Consider the following 19,832-nt stretch of genomic DNA (forward strand, 5'->3'; position numbering starts at 1 on the left):
ACCTACAATAACTAATCTGGCTGTTTTAAGGACTAAAGCTAAAAACTGAGAATTCAGATAAGAATTCAGAGTACGGACCTGGAGCATGGTACACTATATTTCCAGGTTGGGAGTGAAAGACTAACAACAAGGCTTTCGAATGAGTTCTAATCCAGTTTAGGTCTAGAGTTGATCAACAGGCCTGAGTCAAAGATGGCTGCAACTCCACCTCCTCGGCCGGTGCCTCAAGGAATGTATTAATTATTAGTATTAGTATTAATATGACTGGGCAGAGTGGATTCATTCAGGCTAACATATTCTTCATGACACAGCCAGGTTTCTGTCAGAGTAAATCAATATGATTACCTGATATTAACTGTTTACTAATACAGCTTTAGATGACAGAGATCTGATGTTTACCAGTCCACACTTAATTTTCCTATTGTTTTGGACTATAGCAGTGGTGGTGTTTTTTTTTCATTTTTATTAGGTTTTTATTTATGACTCCTCTCTTGTTTACTTTTGATTGAATTAATTTAAGTGGTCGGGGGACAGACACAGTCTTTATGCTTTAAGGAGATTCTGATTCCCAATATTGAAATCAACATTTGTGAGTGAGGGGAAAAAGAATGTGGTCACAACACATGAAATGCATTTGAAATAGTTTTATTAACTATTTTTCAGGTCTTACAAAAATATGACAAAATAAATTAAAAGAAATAAATAATCCCATTTCCCAGTATTTCTCTTTAAAAGATTTCTTTTTTTTTGTACAGTGGTACATTGGAAGAGCATATGATGTTCAGTAAGTGAGGCTTCCATGAAGATGTCTTATCTTAGACTCTGAGGTTGGAGTCAGGTTTTAATGTAGCTGTGGTGAGAATCTCACCTGTTCACATCCACTCTTACGATCCAGAAGAAGACAGTACATTTACTAAACTCAGTCCTTTCCCACTGGTTTCACATTAGACTGATGGTGCTTGTAAAGTCTAGATAAGCCCCGAATCCTTTAAAGAACCGTTGTTGCTTTGATAGTGAATTACAGTCGGCTGCTGAGTCTCAGCTGTCTGAGCTGCTGTCGTTATGCGAGGGACGCCTGTGCCTGGCCCGAGAAAACAAGTGATGGTGCCTCTTGATGAAGCTTTCGATTGATACCCAAAACTGTTCGAGATCTGTTAATTTCCTTAAAGACCTTGTAATAACCACATGCAGAATTTGATGCTGTTGCCAAGAGTGCAAGAATGAAAGAAGTGATACGTTGGTTAATGCTATCCATTTCTATTCTATGAAGTTGTACTGTAAGTTTTCCCTGAATAAGGAGGAACTACATACGTGGAGACCCAAACTCCACTGTGACGCGCCATACCTTTGCCTTCTCGCTTTAGACACCTCTGCTTTGACACTGGCTTCTCATTTTCAATACAAACTTTCAAATGATGACAATGAACTCTATTGCATTATGGTGTCACTCATCCCTGAAATCCAAATGTCGCAAGAATAATGGTTTTGATGGGACTATGCTCAGCTACGCTACACCATCCTGACCTCTATCATAACAATGACCAGCCTGCGTGACTGATTTCTCTCAGCCTGGCACTTCTCATTTCACATTTATAAGGAACAATGACTTCCAAATATAAAAAAGAACATACTGTAGACTGACCGTAAAATTATTCTGTGACCACACAAACTGATGTCCTGTCTATTTCCTTATTGCATTTAATGTCAGTGAGATATTTTTGCCCGACTGCGGAAGTAGAGTTTTGTGTTTTCTTTAGGCATGTGACTGATAGGTGGACTATGAAGTTGTTACAGAGACATGAAAGCAGCCACAAAATATAAAAACCTGTTTGAAGCTCAATGTCATCATCACCCCTAGACTAGACAGATTCTGTAAACACAAAGCAGTAGATGAGATGAGATTATTGTTATCATTTTAATTGTGAGTAAGGGGGTGTCCCTCAGATTAAATATGAGACATAAATATGAGAGCTGACAGTGAAAATGGAGGGGACACAAAGAAAAGGTGCATAGAGCCTGGCTGTGGATAATGCAGCAGGATACGTGCTGCGGGTGGGGGCGTTAGTCTAGACTTGTAGTGATACAGGTCTGTCTCCTACAACTCAGTGTTATTGCCAAAATCCAAGGTGATGGTGTGGAAATGCATAGTAGTGTTTCTGTTTCCCAACCTACAGTGTGATGGCCTCTGAAACGTTTCTCAGTGTGTACCTTATCTAATGTCACCATTTTCCTTTCAGAGTGCTCTTACACGTCAGCCAGACACTTGAATTTCGCTGCCCCTGCTGTATACCGATGACTACACACTGACATTATGGGTAAATGGTCAATAGTGAATCAGAAGAAGCTGTTCAACAACACATTTTGTTATGCAAATACACTCTGGCACCACCCTCTGGAGACCCCACAGAAGTGAAATACCGTTTAATGGTAGATGATGGGCTTGCTTACTTGTGTTGATGTACATGAATTACAGAACATACAGCACATACATCTTGGGTTAACAGTATAATCCCCAAAAATACCGCTTTGGTTAAAAAAGGAAACTCCCATCATCAGCACTGCATTAAAGCACTGCAGCAAATGGTGCGTATAAAAAAAGACATGGAGCTCAACATAAATAAGAGCAACTACTGTTAAAAAAAAAAAAAAATGGAATATCTAGGATCTCCCGTGGTAGCTGAGAGCAGGGGCAGGTGGGAAGGTAGAATGTACTGTGTGAAAGGAGGAAATCAAAACAATCCAGCTTTTGCATAATGTCATGAGGCAGGCTGGTGTCAGTCCTCTCTCCTGCAGAGGGAGAGACCTTTCTATGCATGGCGTAGGGGTTTAGTGCAAATGTTACTTGTTTAACTCTACGCTCGTTTGCCAAGTCTGGTTAGAGTATGTGGAATGGAGCACCATCTGTGTTTACAAGGCGCTCTACAGGCTTGGATGGAGAACAGCACGCAACAGGCTTCCATGCTGCATTTTCTCAAAATTACCTTCGTCTATTTCTGCTTTTTTTCTTTTTTGCTTCTTCTTGTTTTTGTCTTCCACTTGCTCTCTTGGGGAAAAATACTTGTGTGTGACAGCTCGACTTACTAAGCTCCTGACTTCCTTTTCGAACAAATCTGCTACCGTCACAGGATGGGAAGAAGTGTACAAAGCTCAGACATCACCTCTGCTTTGAAAATAAAGCTGGTGATATATCAGGGATACTTATTAAGGGAAGGTTTGTGTGATGATTGATAAGAATATTTAAACACTGATTGATATTGCTTTTCCATTTTACCACTTCAATATAAAAGCGAAGGGCCCGAGAATTCCATAAAAATGAGACAATATCTAATGATCACTTGTGTGGCTAAAAACACTCTCAGTAGTCTTTGATGTACAATCTGTGATCCTTTCATACCACTGTATACTTTTTTTTTTTTTATCTGTTTCCTCCACAGCAGGCAGTTCTGTCTGAGTGGCCAACGAGATGCTTACAATTTATGACTAGAAGAAATCAAGAAACACAGCTCTCTGCTTTAAAGGCTTAAAAATATTAGAAACGCAGCTCATGCATTTCTTTATGTATTGCAGACAAGGAAGAATTTGTATGTTTGTGTGTGTAACGGAGTGTGTGTGTGTGTGTGTATCTGTGTGTTTTTATTCGTCATGATAGGAGGGCTTACATCTTTCTCATAAAGCCTGTTTTTTTGTCTCTCAGCAAAAAACCAAACCAAACCAAAAGTCGTCTCTCATCAGTTTCATCTTTTCCTCTCACTGCTTCGAGTACCTCTACACATAACCTGTGATAACACAGAAGGTAGGTCAGGCCTTTCCTCACAGTAAACACGTCACTTGTTCAGTTGAGATGCAACCAACGACAAGTTTGTTCTCTATGCAGCTACTAGACTTTAGAGCCGGCCGGGTCCAAGTCTGTTGAATGTCCGTTCTCCGACCCTTCCCCTCCAGGCGAGGGGATCTCGTCTGGAACGCCGTTCAAGTCAGACCTGGACGGCTGTCTTTCTGACGTCTGTGATGATGATCCTTCCCCGGATCTGGGCAGCTGAGCCCCGTTCACACACGTCCCCCCCTCAGATTTTCCAAAGTTAAACAGTTTCCCAGGGTTGAAGGCTTTGCTGGGTGACTGAGAACGCTCCTGAGAGCTGCTACCTGACGATGAAGATGATGATGATGTCGCCGTCGCTGTGGCGTTAGTGGCTGTGGTGGCAGCTGCAGAGGCCGCAGCACCTTCCTTCTTATTTTCAGGTGACTTGAGGAATTTGAAGCTCAGGAACCCGGGCAGCTTTGGCTCACTGCCAGTGGGCGACTGAGGGGAGCGGGCACCACTCGAGGAGAACTTACTCTGCAGTGGGATGATCTGCTTCAGCTTCATCACGTTATTGTTGGCCAACAGAGAGCTGGGCCTCTTGGGCTTGTCCGACCCGCTGCCCCCTCCTCCACCCCCGGTGCGTGATTTGCTGCTGTGACTTTTGTCGTGGTGGTGATCCCCAGAGGACTCGCCCTTGCTGTCGTCACGCTCCCTTTCCCTGCGGGCCATATGCTCCGCCTGCCTCTGCCTCTCCTCCTCCTCCCTCTTCCTCCTCTGCAGCTGCTGGTAATGCTGCTGCGCCTGCCGCTCATGCTTCTGCAGAGGAAGGGAAACATTCCCACAATGTATTTACTAGAATCAGCACTAACCCAGCTAACCATTAAAATACTGCAACGCTACCCATCTAACAAATCCCCTACTAAGAATCCTGCATTAGTGCTGCAGGGGCCACTACAACCTCATCTCTTTTCTATGTTCGACAAATTGTGTTTCTCCAAAGTATCATTGCTAAAATCCACCGGAAGTGATAAGCAACTCATCTCCAAAAAGAAAGCTGCAGTGCCGCAGTACAGCATGTTTGCAGCAGAAGGTTTGGCTCCTCTGATGGCTACTGGCTATGGATTTTTATTACATTACAGTACTCTGCACATAATGAAGTAGTCTTTGAAGGGCTTGTTCAAACTGCCTGAATAAGTCTTGAATGTGAACTTCATCCATGACAGATTTTTTTTGTTCTTATGCATTTACCTTAAAGGCCTCCCTGCGTTGATAATCCAGTTTAGCCATCTCCTCTCGGACCCATGTAGGAATGTCCGGGATGGCCACATGGATGACGTACTTCAGGAGGATGGCAAAGTGCTGCAGACAGACAAGCAGGTAGAAAGAGGTTTGGGTTGAAACAAAAAAATGTTTAAATGACAGATTCCTATCAGATATAGGGCATAATGCTTCAGAGTACTCTTCAAGGGTATGCTACTTGAACTAATCCTTGTACAACATCATTCGGGCCGTGAAATTCTCCTCCTGATGGGCCTGACTTCTTTATCAGGCCGAGACAGAGCTGCAGGCTGTTTACCTTTTTCCGAATATAGACAGGCACAGAGTGCAGAGCTAACATAACCAGTATCTAAAAATGTTACAAGTAAGAGGAGAAGCGTGAAGAGAGCTTCGGGAAGAGAGCTTCGATTCATCTGTTCTTGCTTTTCATAAAGACTGGCATGTTGGAACATCTCCTGGGTCACCAGATGATTGCAGCGTGTTCAAGTATCAGAGAATTAATTTGTGGCAAACATGTTTCTGTGTGTAAACATTTGTAGCATTTCATCAATCGATATATTCTGCCATACAGCCCTTCAAAGTCTCTGCATATAGAAACATTCACACAGCAGTAAACTTGTTTGCAGCCTAAATACCTGCCACATTTTCTGATTACCATACATTTTGTGCTGGGTCACAAAACGCTGGCGCCCTGAGAAAAAGTTTGACGAAGCACTGCTCTAAGCACTTCAGACAGACTAGCAGGAACGAGCTGTGGTACCTCGAGGATGACGATGGAGATGATGGCCATCTCAGGGCTGAGCCACGGGAAGAGACGCTGAAGCTGACCACACTGACCAATCAGGTAACAATTCACTATGATGGCAATCAGGCCCATGGCTTCCATCGCCCTCTGAGAAGGAGAGAAATAAAAAGGAAGGCTTAACTTTGCTGTTTCTTAACACTGACGTTGTGCTATACTTACATTTCAATTTAGCTCAGTTCAGTTATTCCAGCCAATTATTGAGAAATGATCAATTTAATGTGATTGCTATACAGTTACATTTACATGAACATCAATGTAGTTTACAACTTGAAAATGGATGTCAAGCCAGTGTTTGTTACATATGACAGTATTACTATAACTGTTTTAACTGTCCCTGTCTTTGGTGTGAATTCAGCACAGCAGAAAAACCTCGTGTTAACTTTCACAGAGCGTATTCTGACCTGCCACTGGCCGATGCTCTCCACTCTGATTCCAAAGGGCCTCTGCAGACCAGTGCAGAGCTTAAAGGCATCACTGCGGATCTCAATGATGTTGTTGATGAGAGCGCACATGGCAGCCAGAGGGAAGGCCGAGGAGAAGAGCACCACGTAGCCAAACTGGACAAACATCTCTTGGTAGTCCTGGAAGGTGTCCTGAGAGGGGCAAAGAGGACCATTAAACCACAGCCCTACCAAGTAAGTACAGGCTGAATGCTGCAGCTAGAAGATTTGGCAGCTAGAAGACAAGACTGCATTTCTGTAGACCAAATCAATGCGCAATGGTACCAAATAACATGGTATATGTTGTTAGCTTTGTTTAGCTGTCATATAGTAATTTATGACCTTTTAGAACATAAGCCAGTGTGGGGTGTCGCGTAACTGTGAAGGCTGAGGGCTTCATGTTGCAGTGCTACTCTATCACATGTATGAAACCTGACCTAAGTATGAGAAGAAGTGTTCCCCAGCTGGCAACATATATGAACAAGCAGTTTACCTACTATCATACAACATTATACAGTTATTTTCTATCTATTCTTAATAAAACTATTTCCACCTGTAAATGAGGAAAGGTTATGTTATGTGGGAGATTCTATGGAGGAACTCTTCACAATCTTAGTTTCATGGAAAACTTTAAAGAGAAATTTCAACCTGGGTGTTATTCTCATGTTTTTGTCCATTATGACTATTGGTTATGTTAAAAACTTCAGGTCATCCATTGTACAGATTTGGGAAACAAGGAGCATGAGTCACCTATAGTTTCTCAAATAACTTACATTTTACAGAAATCATGTCAAATACCTTTTTTGAATCTGACCATAATTAACCACAAAGTAGTCCTTGGTCCTGGAAATCCCCTTAGCTGTTGCCGTGAGCTTCCCAGAAAAGCGGATCTACTTCCTGGTCAACTTATCTACCGTATTCATACAGATTTTTTTGCTTTAAATTTAATTTGTGTGCATGCTAGAGAGGTAGTAGCTATTGTTTTTGAATTGCAAAAATAAAATGACATGATGGTACACATCGTCCAGTTTTTTTTACAATAAAAGGGTGCTCCAGTTGGATGATTGCTTTGCAAGCTCAAAGATGTGTGAGAGGATTTTGTTTAAGTTTTTTGGAACGCTGTGGAAACCTCCTTCCCCCAATCAACATCATCAACGTCTGAGTTTGTGCTTCCCAAACAGAAGTGATGAGTAAACTGTTACCTTAGCATGAGTTTATCTTTGAGGAATTTACCTTTAAATGTTTCAAACTATACAAATTGCCATCCTTTAAAACCCTGTTCAGAGTTTACAGAATACATTTAGTATACAGTCCTTCTTACAGCATAAGTCTGCATGCAGCTCTCCATCTCAGCCTGAGTGAGCGTGATGCTCTCTCTCTCTTCAGGGGGGTCAATCCATGATTCCCTTTTTGTCTTTGCCTCGGGTCTCTCTGCGCTCCTGCCTCTTCTTCTGTGTCGCAGCGATGTGCCGCTCTCAGACCCAGAGGGCAGCGTGGCGGCGCTGGCAGCAGCAGCGTTAATTCCCTCAGCCGCACCTGTCCCTCCTCCACCCGACTCCTTCACATCATGGATGCCATTATCATCGTCGTCGTCACACATTTCGAACACAGAGGCAGGGTCCATTCCTTTTTCCACCATAGTGGGGCTCCCCTCCTCCAGGAAACTGTTGTCCATGGGGGGGGCACTGCAGGCTGGCCTTCTGTCCACCTTAACAACAACAAAACAGATTAGCAACACCAAACTCTTACTACTAATAAAAGCTACTTAACTATATTTGCAAAACAACTTTCAACAACAACACCTCATAAATTGATGTTATATCACAGTTCATACCTTCTCTATGAAGCTGACTTTCCTCAGCTTCAAACCGCAGTCGATCAGACTTTCCTCCTCTGTCTCTCCTTCGCTGAACCTCCCGCTGTCAGCCTCGTCCCTCTCACCTCCCTCCTCTTCATCAGGCACCCCGCATCCGCCGTTCAAACACTTCTTTTCCCTGAGAGAAGTTGAAGGGACAGATAGACGTCAGACAAAATGTGTGTGTTAACCGCTCTGAGGTGTTCTGTCATTGTTCATCACACTGATCTTTTGAGAAAGTGTCAGTTTCTCTTAATGCATGAATGCAAATTCTTTCAGTTCAGGATTCATTTAAACTCTTTTTGACAACCCAATGTTAATGCTTGCAACCCTACATGTACATTTTAGTGTATGTTTACTGCATATATAATTGAATGAGAGTTCAAATAATGAGTTTGACCTTCTTTCTGCCCCCAACCCGGGCCTGGTACCCCTCAGTCCAGGTCCTGGCATGGCCTGGTCGGTCGGAGAGGCCTGGGCTTTTCCAGCTGCCAGCCGGGCGTATTTTAGCAGCACTGAGAGCAGCAGGTCCCACATAGCTCGCAGTGTGAGCTCGCCCAGTTTGTGGCGTTCGTACAGGTAAGGCTGCAGCACCTCCTTCACATTTTGAAGGAACTGGCGTATGATGAGCAGAGTGGCCAGCATCTGACAAGGACAGAGAGGAAAAGTCACAAAAAATTAGCTGCCACACTGAGTGAACATACTGTGAATATACAGTCCAACTAATCAGAGCACTTAAAGGTAACGCTTCTCTGGAAAAATGCAGCTTAGCACAGAAGAGAGAACATAATCACAGGTTGCGAAAGCAGTAGGATACACCCTCATGGGATAAATGCAGCAAATCAATCAAAACACAATTATGTATGCAGACTTTATCCACGAGGAAATCACATACAGCTGAACAGTTCCCTATACAGTACATTAAAACTGTAATCTGTCACTGATTAGGGTCCAGATGTGCAACAACTGGGAGCAGTGTAGCCGCAGTTTTCTGGACAATGTGATTCACTGTGGATGTGCCCTTTTAGACCACTGAAACAGCATTTCAAGGGCATATGATGCATTGAGGATAATGAGCGATGACCATGGACACTCAAGGCCTTTCAGTAATATTCATACCTTGCCGAACAAATGCAAATCACACACAGCAGGAAGTACAAATAAGCTTAACTTGAAGGATAATTCCGGTTTATTACAACTTGAGTCTATTTAGGTTTTGGGCTTACTATTTGTAAAAACAGTGTGTTCAACAAGATATGGGATCACAGCGACACCAAAAAAGAGCAGTCTGACAGTAACATAAGCAGTCAGTCACCTTCATCCAGGTTTTAAACAAACTCCCAGGATGGCAAAACTTAGTGTTTTTGGAAAAAAAAAAATTATTACCCAAACTGTAAACATCTGTCACAGTTTGCAGACTGACTTCTTACCTAGCATACTTACTTTTCCCAGCACAACGAGGGATTATTCCCACCCTCTCTGACTTTCAGTTTGACCTCCAAATAAAGTGGTTTAGTTAATTTGGTTAAACTGTCGATTGTCTGACTGCTCATGTCTCTTGCCCCATCGAGCTTTGTTGTAGTAATGTTGTAGCAATTACCTTGACAAGTAAAATATTGTCAAAACTATGAAACAGAGCCCATGTTGCAGTAAACCAGAATTATTCTGGTACATACACTCAAAACCGAGCAGTGAATATGTCTTCAGCCCTTCAATATACACCCGCAGGACAAACATACTAAGAACTGCAGCAAAGCTTACTATCCGTTATTGGCTTTAATCTAAAAGAAATCGTCAAATAATGCTGCTAGGTACGGCACAAAATGCAAACAATGAATTCCAGACGAGGACATGGACAGAATGTTATTTTCAGTCAATGATGGGAGACCTCGGAAATGGAGAAAAGGAGACACTGTTCCCACTGCTACCTACAGGAACGGTCAGCACAGATACGTCAGAGTCAGACACTGGCAGAATCAGGATGACAACACCAGATGGTTTTCATTTCAGACACTTGAAAGGACTAGACCAGTGTTTCTGCATGTTTAAGCCAGGTTTTCCCTACCTTTGGGACATGTGTTGGCTTCTATTTATATCACTACAGTATGAAAATTAACTGAGAAAAATCTCTATCTGCTTATATTTTTCAGTGTTATTTTACTGCGTTGTAATGCAGTTGCAAGTGGAATGATTGTTTTAGCAAAAAAGTCAATATACTGTGACAAATATTGGTAGACGCTGGGCTGTACTGGTTGGTGATCAAACATGGGAAAACTATAAAGTCAGGCGATGTTAACAGAGCTCTATGAGGTGGCACTCTGGCTGAGAGTGTAACAGAACAGAACAGAGTGAGAAATTGAGGTACGAGTGGTGAGAGTTGTATCGGAAAAACAATTCACACACAACTGCACGGAAGGAAAAGGCCAATAAAACTGACTCCACATCCCAATGCCAAAGAAAAAAAAAGGCAAAGTCACTTAACTATTGTAACTAGGCATGATGCTCATATATGCAGGTGAGGTGGCACAATGGAAGGAAGATGGATGGATGTGTTGTGAGGTTTCTATCAATCAGAAAATCATCATTAAAACAATCAAACATTATCTTCTGACCGCTACATTTTAGATACTCTACCACACTGAACAGCCCATCTATTGTGTCTGGTGAAAGCCACGTCTCCAAAATATGGAGTTTTTAAGACGCAAGCAAAACAGGATTATATTTGATGTGACGACATTTCAAAATTATGAATTGGGTTTCAAATCTTTAGGTTGTAGCAAGTAATGTGATGAATCAAAGAAAAGTTGCAAGGTTCTCACCAGACAAAAACAATCTTTTACAAAGCAGGTTGGTAGTTCAAGTTCATGTCGTGATCCGCACGGAGCATGCAAGGTTAAGACCGAGGTAGTCAAAAATGGACCTTTGACCTCTCGCCCAGACAGTGGATGTACAGGGATCATACTTTGGACCTGAGTAAAGCCCTGAAGAACCAGGGAACAGAGACCACAAGCATCTGGAACTTGAAGAAGAGGGAAGGCAGCACATTGACCCGGACCTGCCGCTGCAGACTCCTTAAGAGAGACAACACCAGCAGCATCTTCCACAGATGGACAAATGGATGGATGGTTATGGAAATCAATGCAGAGAGAGCAAAGTATTTAAGGATGAGGGCTTGCAACAACGACGCATGCTGGAGGCCAAATGAACTGAATTACTGATGCTAATGCGTGACAGAGAATTATTAGAGCTGGGATGTGGCTTACCTCTTTGAGCCGCTCCATGTCTTTGAGGTAGAATCCAATGTAAAAAAGGCTGAGATAAGAATTTACAAACTGAAACTGCAGGAGAAAAAAATGCCAAGTGTCATTAAGAAGAAAGTTGTGGGAAAAGGAATGTTTTTAAAAATAAGCTTCTAAATCACATAGGTAGTTTAAATATTACGTAATATGAAGCCACTCACAAGAACCATTTTGATGATGAGATTTTTCTCATAGGCACTCTGGAGTCTATAGTTTTCTGTGGGAGAATAACATAAATCATCTCTTATTGTACCGTCTGAAGCACTCATAAACATAATTATATCCGAATATAGAGATTACTAAAGATCCACCAAGAGCAATTTTATTGAGATTATCTTCTTTATAAGATTATTTTGGATACATCTGGAAACTTGACTCTCACCCATGTCATTGAGCCAGCAGGCAATTTTTCTGTACACCTCGTCACATGCAGTCACAGTGATAGCTAGCATGATTTTGGGGATGAAGCGAGCTAGTCGAGGCATTTCCTTGATCCCCATCACAAACTCCTGCAGAGACACAATCGTAGCTTTTTTACTCATCACCTCCAAGAAGAAAACATCCAGGGCGTGTATAAGCAGGTGTGTTCACTCTTGGACCAACATTTTGAAGGAGAAGGTATTTTCTCTTGCTTTATTCAAGTTCTACCCATATAACTTAGACCTTTAACAGGCCTTCTGCATCATCACATCAACCAATAAAAGAAACTTGTCTAGCTAAAGCTAAACCAGGACAGATGCAGGTCAGGAGATTTTTACCACTGAGACTATTATTACGTTTACACAAGCAGGACACATAAAAACGGATGCTGACAGCAAACTGACCTGCAGCTCGAAGCAGATGAGCATGACCAGGAAGACAAAGCAGAGACAGAGGATACAGATGGGCAGGCTGACCAGCCACCTGAACACACGCCTCCGCCACGGAGGATAGTAGAACTCCTCACATCCTGTTATGGGACTGCAGCGCTTGACTCCCTGCCGAGAGAGAGGGAAGAAGTATGAAAGGGCCTGAAAGAGAAGAGGAGAGGAAGATGAAAGGAGTCAGAGTTTTGGTTTCTCTCACCCGGAACTGAGGCCGTGGTTCCTCCAGGGACTCAGCAGGCGTGTCCAGTGTTCCCCACTTGTACGCCAGCTCAGCCCCCCTCCTCTTCCACCGCTCCAGAAACAGAGTGGCCCACACCACGTTGAACAGCGCAAACACCACACAGCAGATGTCACGGCTCGTCTGAAACATCACAAAACACAACGCGCAGATGTTTAAGGCTATGATCGGACAATGGTCATTGTTTTGGTTGCTGATTTAAGGTGTTTAAGGCTATGATAGCTTTACTCCTCACCTGATCTGACTCAGTGAGCATCCACAGCACAAATCCGATCACAGCAGGATATAACATAGAAGTGGTGTAAAATCCCAGCCAGGCAAAATACATGGCAATCTTCACCCCAAAGTAGTCACAGATATCGTCTGTAAAGACCAGTTAAAAATTACAAATTAGAGTAAAGTATGTGATTCACACTATGTCAAAAGTACTTTCTTATTCTTGTGGTTGTACTAGAGTGTTATTTATATGTTAGTGTGTCTCTGCGCATGAGTATTTTGTTCTACTGACCTAAGGGCTGTTTCTCACAAACAGCCTGGACCCAAGACTTCATCAGCTGACTGAGGATCCTCTGCTCATGGAGGGGAAATACTTGCTGGATCACACCCCGCGCACTCAGCTCCGGGACTGCAGAGAATAATAAAGCAAGATGAAATTACTGTACATTTCATTTCTTAGAGAGAGAAACATAGAAGAGTAGATATATAAAGACAAAACAAAATATACTACAGTACTATAAAATCCCTCACAATTGGCTTGTAATAATTTCAAACCCAAACCAACTGAGGGATTATTTCCACAGCCTGCCAAATAACTGCTTTCTGTTAAATTCAAATATCACATCATCAGTGTCTAGCAACACTGTACTGATAAACTTACTGATTGGCTGGCCCTCCAGGAAGTTGATATTATGAAGCACTTCCCCATGTTTGGCACGTAGATTGTCCAGCCAGTATTTAATGATGCTCTGCCTCTCCTGCAGCGAACAAGCGGAGGCGGGAGTAAATTCGGGTAATGCCTTGACAATATATTTACTGGCAACTGGGTGTGTATGTGTGTGTGTGTGTGTGTGTGTGTGTGTGTGTGTGTGTGTGCGTGTGTGTGTGCGCCGACACTGACCTGTGAAGTAAAGAAGCACAGCTCGCTCTCAATGTTCTCATAGATGTAGTCCTCCTCACAGGAGAAGCTTCTTGTTCCTCCGCCAAACTCAGGCTTCACTGATTTCCTCAGTCCCATCTCCTCAGCACCTCGCAACAAACTGCAGGACGACAAAGAGACACCTTGAACAAAAAGATCCAGCCTCTGAGAGTGTTACAGTTTTCATTGTGATGTTAGAGAGAGCAGTAGTGGTAGCAACAACACAGCAGCATCTGACTTATGGGTGATCTGATGATCTGAAAAACAACACTGGTTTTTCAGATCATCAGATCACCCATAAGTCAGATCGCCATGTTGCTGCTGTCAGTACAGAAGTTGGTATCTCTTCCTCTTCAACAATGGATTTTTCCCAATGCGACTGTTGAACACTGGTGCAAAATGGTCAACTTTTATTTTTGGCTCTGAGGGACTCGTACCTAAAACCTGACATTTGTTTTATGTTGACATTAATCAACAACATTTTAGATAATCGATTAATCTTTTAAGCCATTTAAAAAGCAAAAATGGCCAACATCCTCTAGTTCCAACTCCTCAAATGTGATGATTTGCTGCTTTTCTCTCTTTTATGACATTTTAATTGAAATCTTTTTAGCCGAACACATTTCTACAAAACGTTTCAGCAGCATAGAAAACATTTTACTATAAATTACCACAGTGCATATGACAGGTTTTCCATAGGCTTAACAAAACCAACAGCAAACAACAGAATTAGATGGACTGTCTTTCATAGTGTTAAAGCCATCTGAACTCTCCTCTAATGCCTTAACCTCATCACTCTCTCTCATCATCTCATTTCCCATCAGCCCCTCTCTTCCTCCCTCCTCCTCCTTTCTACAGCCACTCTGTCTCCTTTCTCTCTTCCCTCCTCTTCACCCTTTTATCTCCCAGAGTCCTTTCCTTTGTCTCTCCCTCCCCCTCTCCTCCTTTATCCCATCATCCCTTTCTCCTGTCCTTCTGCCCTTCCCAGAGGCTGTGTGCTACAATCGCAGTGATAATGCAGCACCACACCCTCTGTTCCCTCCTGGCGGACAGCTCACCTCTCTCTCTCTCACACGTACATGTATATAGTTTATACAGGAGCACAGCCTTGGTGGGCCCGTGACATCCATCTATCATGCAGCTCCGGGCACTTGGAGGAGCAGTACAGTGAAGTACGTTCAGCACTATGATGGATTACAGCAGAAATGTGAGGTGTAAGCTTCTGTATCACCGCTGAATGCTGCTTAGTGCGCAGCACCATCACAATAAAGGTCCTTGCCTGGGAAAAAGAAAGGCTGTATCTATTTAAGCCAACTGTTTAGTAATCTTAGCCAATAACTACAAGGCCTTTCAGAGGTGTGCGGCTCCTGCTGCTGCCAGGAATCTTAATGAGATCCCCCCCTTTCTTATTTAATCATAAACTTTATCGCCTTTTACACTCTCTCTCCCCAAATACAAGGATTCTCAATTTGGAGACACAGTCCAAGGGAATGTGTGGACAAAGCTAACATTCTAAAAGAGCAGAATACTGCTGAGTGAGAGCACTGCGCGTAAGGTTTATGCTAATTTAGCAAATATCCATCAGACGTAATGTAGAAACTCAGCAGAACAGGACGGCATACTGTAAATTGCCCCGTCAGAGCTGAGGAATGAGTAATGGATGGTATGTCAGCTAAGAAAAGAGGAGGAGGACATTTACTGTGTGTCACACTGCGTATGTTAATTTATAAAATTGTACCTTCTGCTATAGTTGATTTAAAAGCAATGCATGGAGCCTTTCGTAACACAAAATAACACACACACAACAGCACTGAACCTGTGACCCCAGCTGTTTTGAAGCTGATCTCATATCCAGAGTTTCTACACTGGCCACTTCTCTCTTTCAAAACAAACACATAAGAGACAGAGCAATTCCATTTAAGATGATGGGATAATATAAAGCAAGCCTAAATATGACAGCAAACACACCGGGAGCCCTCGCATAGCTAACAGAGGGGTAGAAAGGACAATTCTAGCCGGTTTAGTATGCAAAGGGATTGACTATTCAAGGTGAGTTCGAGAGGATGGAATACTTTCTGGGTTATCTTTTCTATCAAGTGAAATGTAGGTCAACCTATCTAGCAGCAGGTATGTATGTGTGTGCGTGGAGAGAGAGGAGAGTGTGCTTCGTGTCACACAGCAATCATTTTCCTTGAGCATTTCATCTAAAACCCACTGGCACACGTTCAGAAAGCACTCTCTCCATCCTCCTACCACATCACCCTTCCTCAGTCCTCCCCGTTTGTCTTTCTGCTTCGCTCCTTCTCTTTCTCTCTCGTTCTCTCTTTGCATCCGTCTCTATCTGTCTCTCTTTCTTCGTTCCTCTCGGCCATCTGTCTATTCCTGTTGCATTCATGGGTAAAAGGTTTGGTTGAGACTCTCAGGCCCGTTGCTGAATGCACAGTCAGCAGAGAGGACTCCACATTTGTCAAGAGGTGAAATGCAGTATGGAACAGCGAGTGCCACCCTCATCTCCTGGATTGTATTTCTCAGTATTTATACACCAAAGTCAATGCTGAGATTGAAATGACCCTGGGCTCATCCCCAGTTCCCCTGGGTATTTTTTCAAGAAGAGACTGTATCTGGGGGCAGTGTAATCAGAGCAAATATAATCCATACAGTTTAGCCTGACTCTAACATTCTGCAAAACTTTAAATAACCTGCAGCACAGCTTCTTTAATGATTCACCGTGTATGAGTTGAACTGCTGTGCCTACTATAGCTGCAGCTAAATATAATACCATAATAAAGCAGGGTACTATTTTACCCCAGCACAGAACAGCAGGGATATTTTAGTCTGTAACATCCCAACTCCAGTAGTAGCATTTAAAAATAACTAAACATCAAACTACTAGAGGAAGAAATTATTCATTTTCTGTCTCTGCTGAGAAAAGTTACTGCTGCAGCTTCTTGCCTGTATTCTGTCCAGGGTGACAGGGTGATTAATTCACACAGCTACGGTTAAAAACAGCAGTAACAGCACTACTGTACCTGTAACAGGTCCTGACAGCAAAGCAAAAATCACATAGTGGGTTGTTTTCAGATTTTATGTTTAGCAAGGTTAGTATATTGTTCAACTAAAGATAGAAGTGTTGAGTCATCAAAAGAAAGTATTGAAATTGTTTAATCAATTTGAAGGAATAGTTTGACCTTTTGGGAAATAACTTTATTTAATTTCTTGTCAAGAGTTAGATGAAAGGATTGATATACCACTCTCATATCTGTGCGCTAAATATGAAGGTACAGCCAGGAGAAGTTTAGCTTAGCTTAGCATAAAGCATATCATAAACTAGAAGCTAAACTGGAAGTTTTTGTATGGATTAAACAAACGAGATATAACATGTTATGTAGTGAGCCTTAGTTGCTGGTAGGCAGTTAGTTACATGCGGACAGAGCGAGGCTAGCCGTTTCCCTCTGTTTATAGTCTTTAAGCTAAGCTAAGCTAAGCGTCTACTGACTGTAGCTTCATGTTTCCCTTACGGACATGAGAGTGGTATCAATTTTCTCATCTAGCTCTCCGCAAGGCATACTGCCCAAACTGTTCCTTTATGAATATTAATGAATATATTAAATTCAAATAAGATTAAACACTTGAGAACAACTAATACATAACTTGGCTACCTAATGGTTACATTCTACATCACCATATCTTCAGAAAACTCTCTCAATTACAGTCCTATATAAAAAAAAAATTTCTGTTCCATACTCTCACATTTGTATTGCAAGTACATCCCTTGGTTGTCAAATAGAGGTGAAACGATTTATCGATTAATCGGTCGACAGGAAATTAACTGACACTAACACTTTTGATCTATTAATCACTGTTTTAAGTCATTTTGTTACTTGCTCTAGCTTCCCCAATGTAAGGATTTGTTGTTCACTGTTTTATGTCACTGTTAATTGAATATCTTTGGACTGTTGAATGGACAAAGCAGGACATCTGTTCTGGGACAATGATGAACATTTTCACTCTTTTATTAGTCAATTAATCGTGCTAGACAACATGTTAGACTAAATGCAAAACCCTTGCAAAAACGTGCTAACAATAGATGTAGAGAGTTCTTACTTTTCATATGTAGCGGTGACGAAGAATGCGTAGACTCGTGTGTGCTTGTGATGTCGTATTTGGATGATGAGCTCTGGGATTCCCAGCCGGATGTGGTTCAGTAGCCATAGCAACGTGTGGTCATCTGTAGTGTCTGTGGCAGGAAATGAAAAATAAAAATACATTTTCAATCATACCCACGCATCACTGTACACGAGAGTTGCCGAGCACTCCCACAGTCTTGTACTATTTATTCCTGAGCAACAGCTGGAGTGTGTCGTACTGACACACACTTGAGAATGACTCTTCTTCTCTGCTTTCTTAGCTGGTTAAGGCTATGGCTAAGAAAGTTAAGTGAGGTAGTATCATCAGCATTATAATAATGTTCCTCATCTTTATAATCAACAGTATATAACTGAGTCCTACTGCATCACATAATAGTTTACATTGTCTGCTGCTCAGTGGCCGGTTGGGATCCCTGTGCTCTTTAAGAGATACACAATCATCTAAAATTAATTTAAATGGGAGAAATCAAAGGAATAAAAGAGTATTGCTTTCTTTCTTGCCTGGAAAATGGGAAGGTAAATTTACAGTTTTACAAAACCCAAATTAGGAATGTATTTTATATTTTGTGAGGCTGCAGCATTAAAATAAAAAGGTGTTAAATTGCATAACACAAATGAGTGTGCTGTTTGAGGGTTAAAACTTGGTGTTATGGTTTAGTGGAGCTGACATGATTAGCCAATTAGACAGAACATTTTAAAAATGCCGAACATTTGCTGGTTCCAACTTCTCACATATGAGGATTTGCTGTTTCATGTCTCATATGATAGAAGACTGAATATCTTTAGGTTTTGAACTGTTGAATCTTCCAAGAGCCCATATTACTTTGGACTTTGTGTTTGGCCTTTTTTCAGCATTTTTCAATAATTGGCAGATTAATAGATAATCAAAATAACTGTTGGTTGCACATTGGTTTAGGTGACGTTAGGCATGTTGTTGGGATGGTTAAGGTTAATATTTGGGGTGCATTATGTCAAAGAGGGTGCTTACAAGTATAGAAATACAAACATGTGAGCCTGTGTGAGTGTCTGACCTGCAAATGTCATGAGGACATCACAGTTCTCTGTGGGCACCGTTTTCATCCAAGACTTATGAGACATGATGTGTCTCCCAGCCTGCAGCAGCCGCTTTCCAAACAACTTATCTGAGAGGGAGAGAGACAGACAGAGACAGACAGACAGAGAGTGAGACAGAGAGGGGGAGAGAGAGAGAGAGAGAGAGAGAGAGAGGGAGAGAGAGAGAGAGAGAGTCACCTTTTCAAAGTGAAACAGTGTAAGGAGCAATGACATTTCTAACATTTTTGGCAAAACCCTTACCCCTGCTGCCCCACCCCACACACACACACACACACACACAAACAGACAGACACAGACACACACACAGACACACACCGCCACGCACAAAGTCGTCCTTCTCAACGGGACAGATTTAAATGTCACGCCGCTTTGCCTCACAACATGAGATTGACAGAACTAATTCTGCCCTGCCAAGACCAGAGGCCACACATTGTCCACACTCTCTGAGTGTCTGTGTATGTATGTGACAATTCAATCAACTCAACACATGTGAGTGCAGCTATTTCTCAATGTTGTGGTATGTCCTGAGTCTCAGGGACAACCACATACAAGCCTTGAATAATAAAAATAAATAATAAAATGAATATACACACAGTACAGTGAATTTAGCTCCTGTGTAGAATTACTTTGTCTCTATTCCTGAAGTCAACAGCACAACAAAAATAGCTCTACTGTAGCCACACAGTAATGTCACATAACAAACACAGTCACCCTTAATGCAGCAGTCAGTAGGAAAATAATGCACTGCATATATTTCTTCTAGGGTGGATTCTGTTACGTCATGGAAAAATAGTTTTTGTGTCTGGGCCAAAATGAGCTTTATCTCCGCTCTGACACCTCATTCATCTGTCACTGATCCTGTAGAGTCTCAATACGTACTTCAGAAAGGCAG

At 42.1% G+C, this 19,832-nt stretch overlaps 1 protein-coding gene across 1 annotated transcript in view; it reads right to left on the reverse strand.

Moving 5' to 3' along the window:
• Positions 1-3,877: 3,877 nt before the first annotated feature.
• ano8b (anoctamin 8b) overlaps positions 3,878-19,832 on the reverse strand; it is a 37,103-nt gene continuing 21,148 nt past the window's right edge. Inside the window, exons 2-20 of the mRNA XM_070909218.1 lie at positions 18,898-19,008; positions 17,823-17,955; positions 13,701-13,839; positions 13,461-13,557; positions 13,092-13,208; positions 12,819-12,946; positions 12,545-12,706; positions 12,304-12,456; positions 11,862-11,988; positions 11,641-11,696; positions 11,444-11,518; positions 11,143-11,277; positions 8,581-8,825; positions 8,160-8,319; positions 7,647-8,033; positions 6,287-6,478; positions 5,841-5,972; positions 5,051-5,161; positions 3,878-4,618 (exon numbers count right to left, since the gene is read on the reverse strand). Coding sequence (XP_070765319.1) covers positions 3,878-4,618; positions 5,051-5,161; positions 5,841-5,972; positions 6,287-6,478; positions 7,647-8,033; positions 8,160-8,319; positions 8,581-8,825; positions 11,143-11,277; positions 11,444-11,518; positions 11,641-11,696; positions 11,862-11,988; positions 12,304-12,456; positions 12,545-12,706; positions 12,819-12,946; positions 13,092-13,208; positions 13,461-13,557; positions 13,701-13,839; positions 17,823-17,955; positions 18,898-19,008 — 3,401 coding nt within the window. The remainder of the gene's footprint in view (positions 4,619-5,050; positions 5,162-5,840; positions 5,973-6,286; positions 6,479-7,646; positions 8,034-8,159; positions 8,320-8,580; positions 8,826-11,142; positions 11,278-11,443; positions 11,519-11,640; positions 11,697-11,861; positions 11,989-12,303; positions 12,457-12,544; positions 12,707-12,818; positions 12,947-13,091; positions 13,209-13,460; positions 13,558-13,700; positions 13,840-17,822; positions 17,956-18,897; positions 19,009-19,832) is intronic.

Source organism: Enoplosus armatus, chromosome 7, assembly GCF_043641665.1.
Source record: "Enoplosus armatus isolate fEnoArm2 chromosome 7, fEnoArm2.hap1, whole genome shotgun sequence".
In the NCBI taxonomy this organism is placed as follows: Eukaryota; Metazoa; Chordata; class Actinopteri; order Centrarchiformes; family Enoplosidae; genus Enoplosus; species Enoplosus armatus.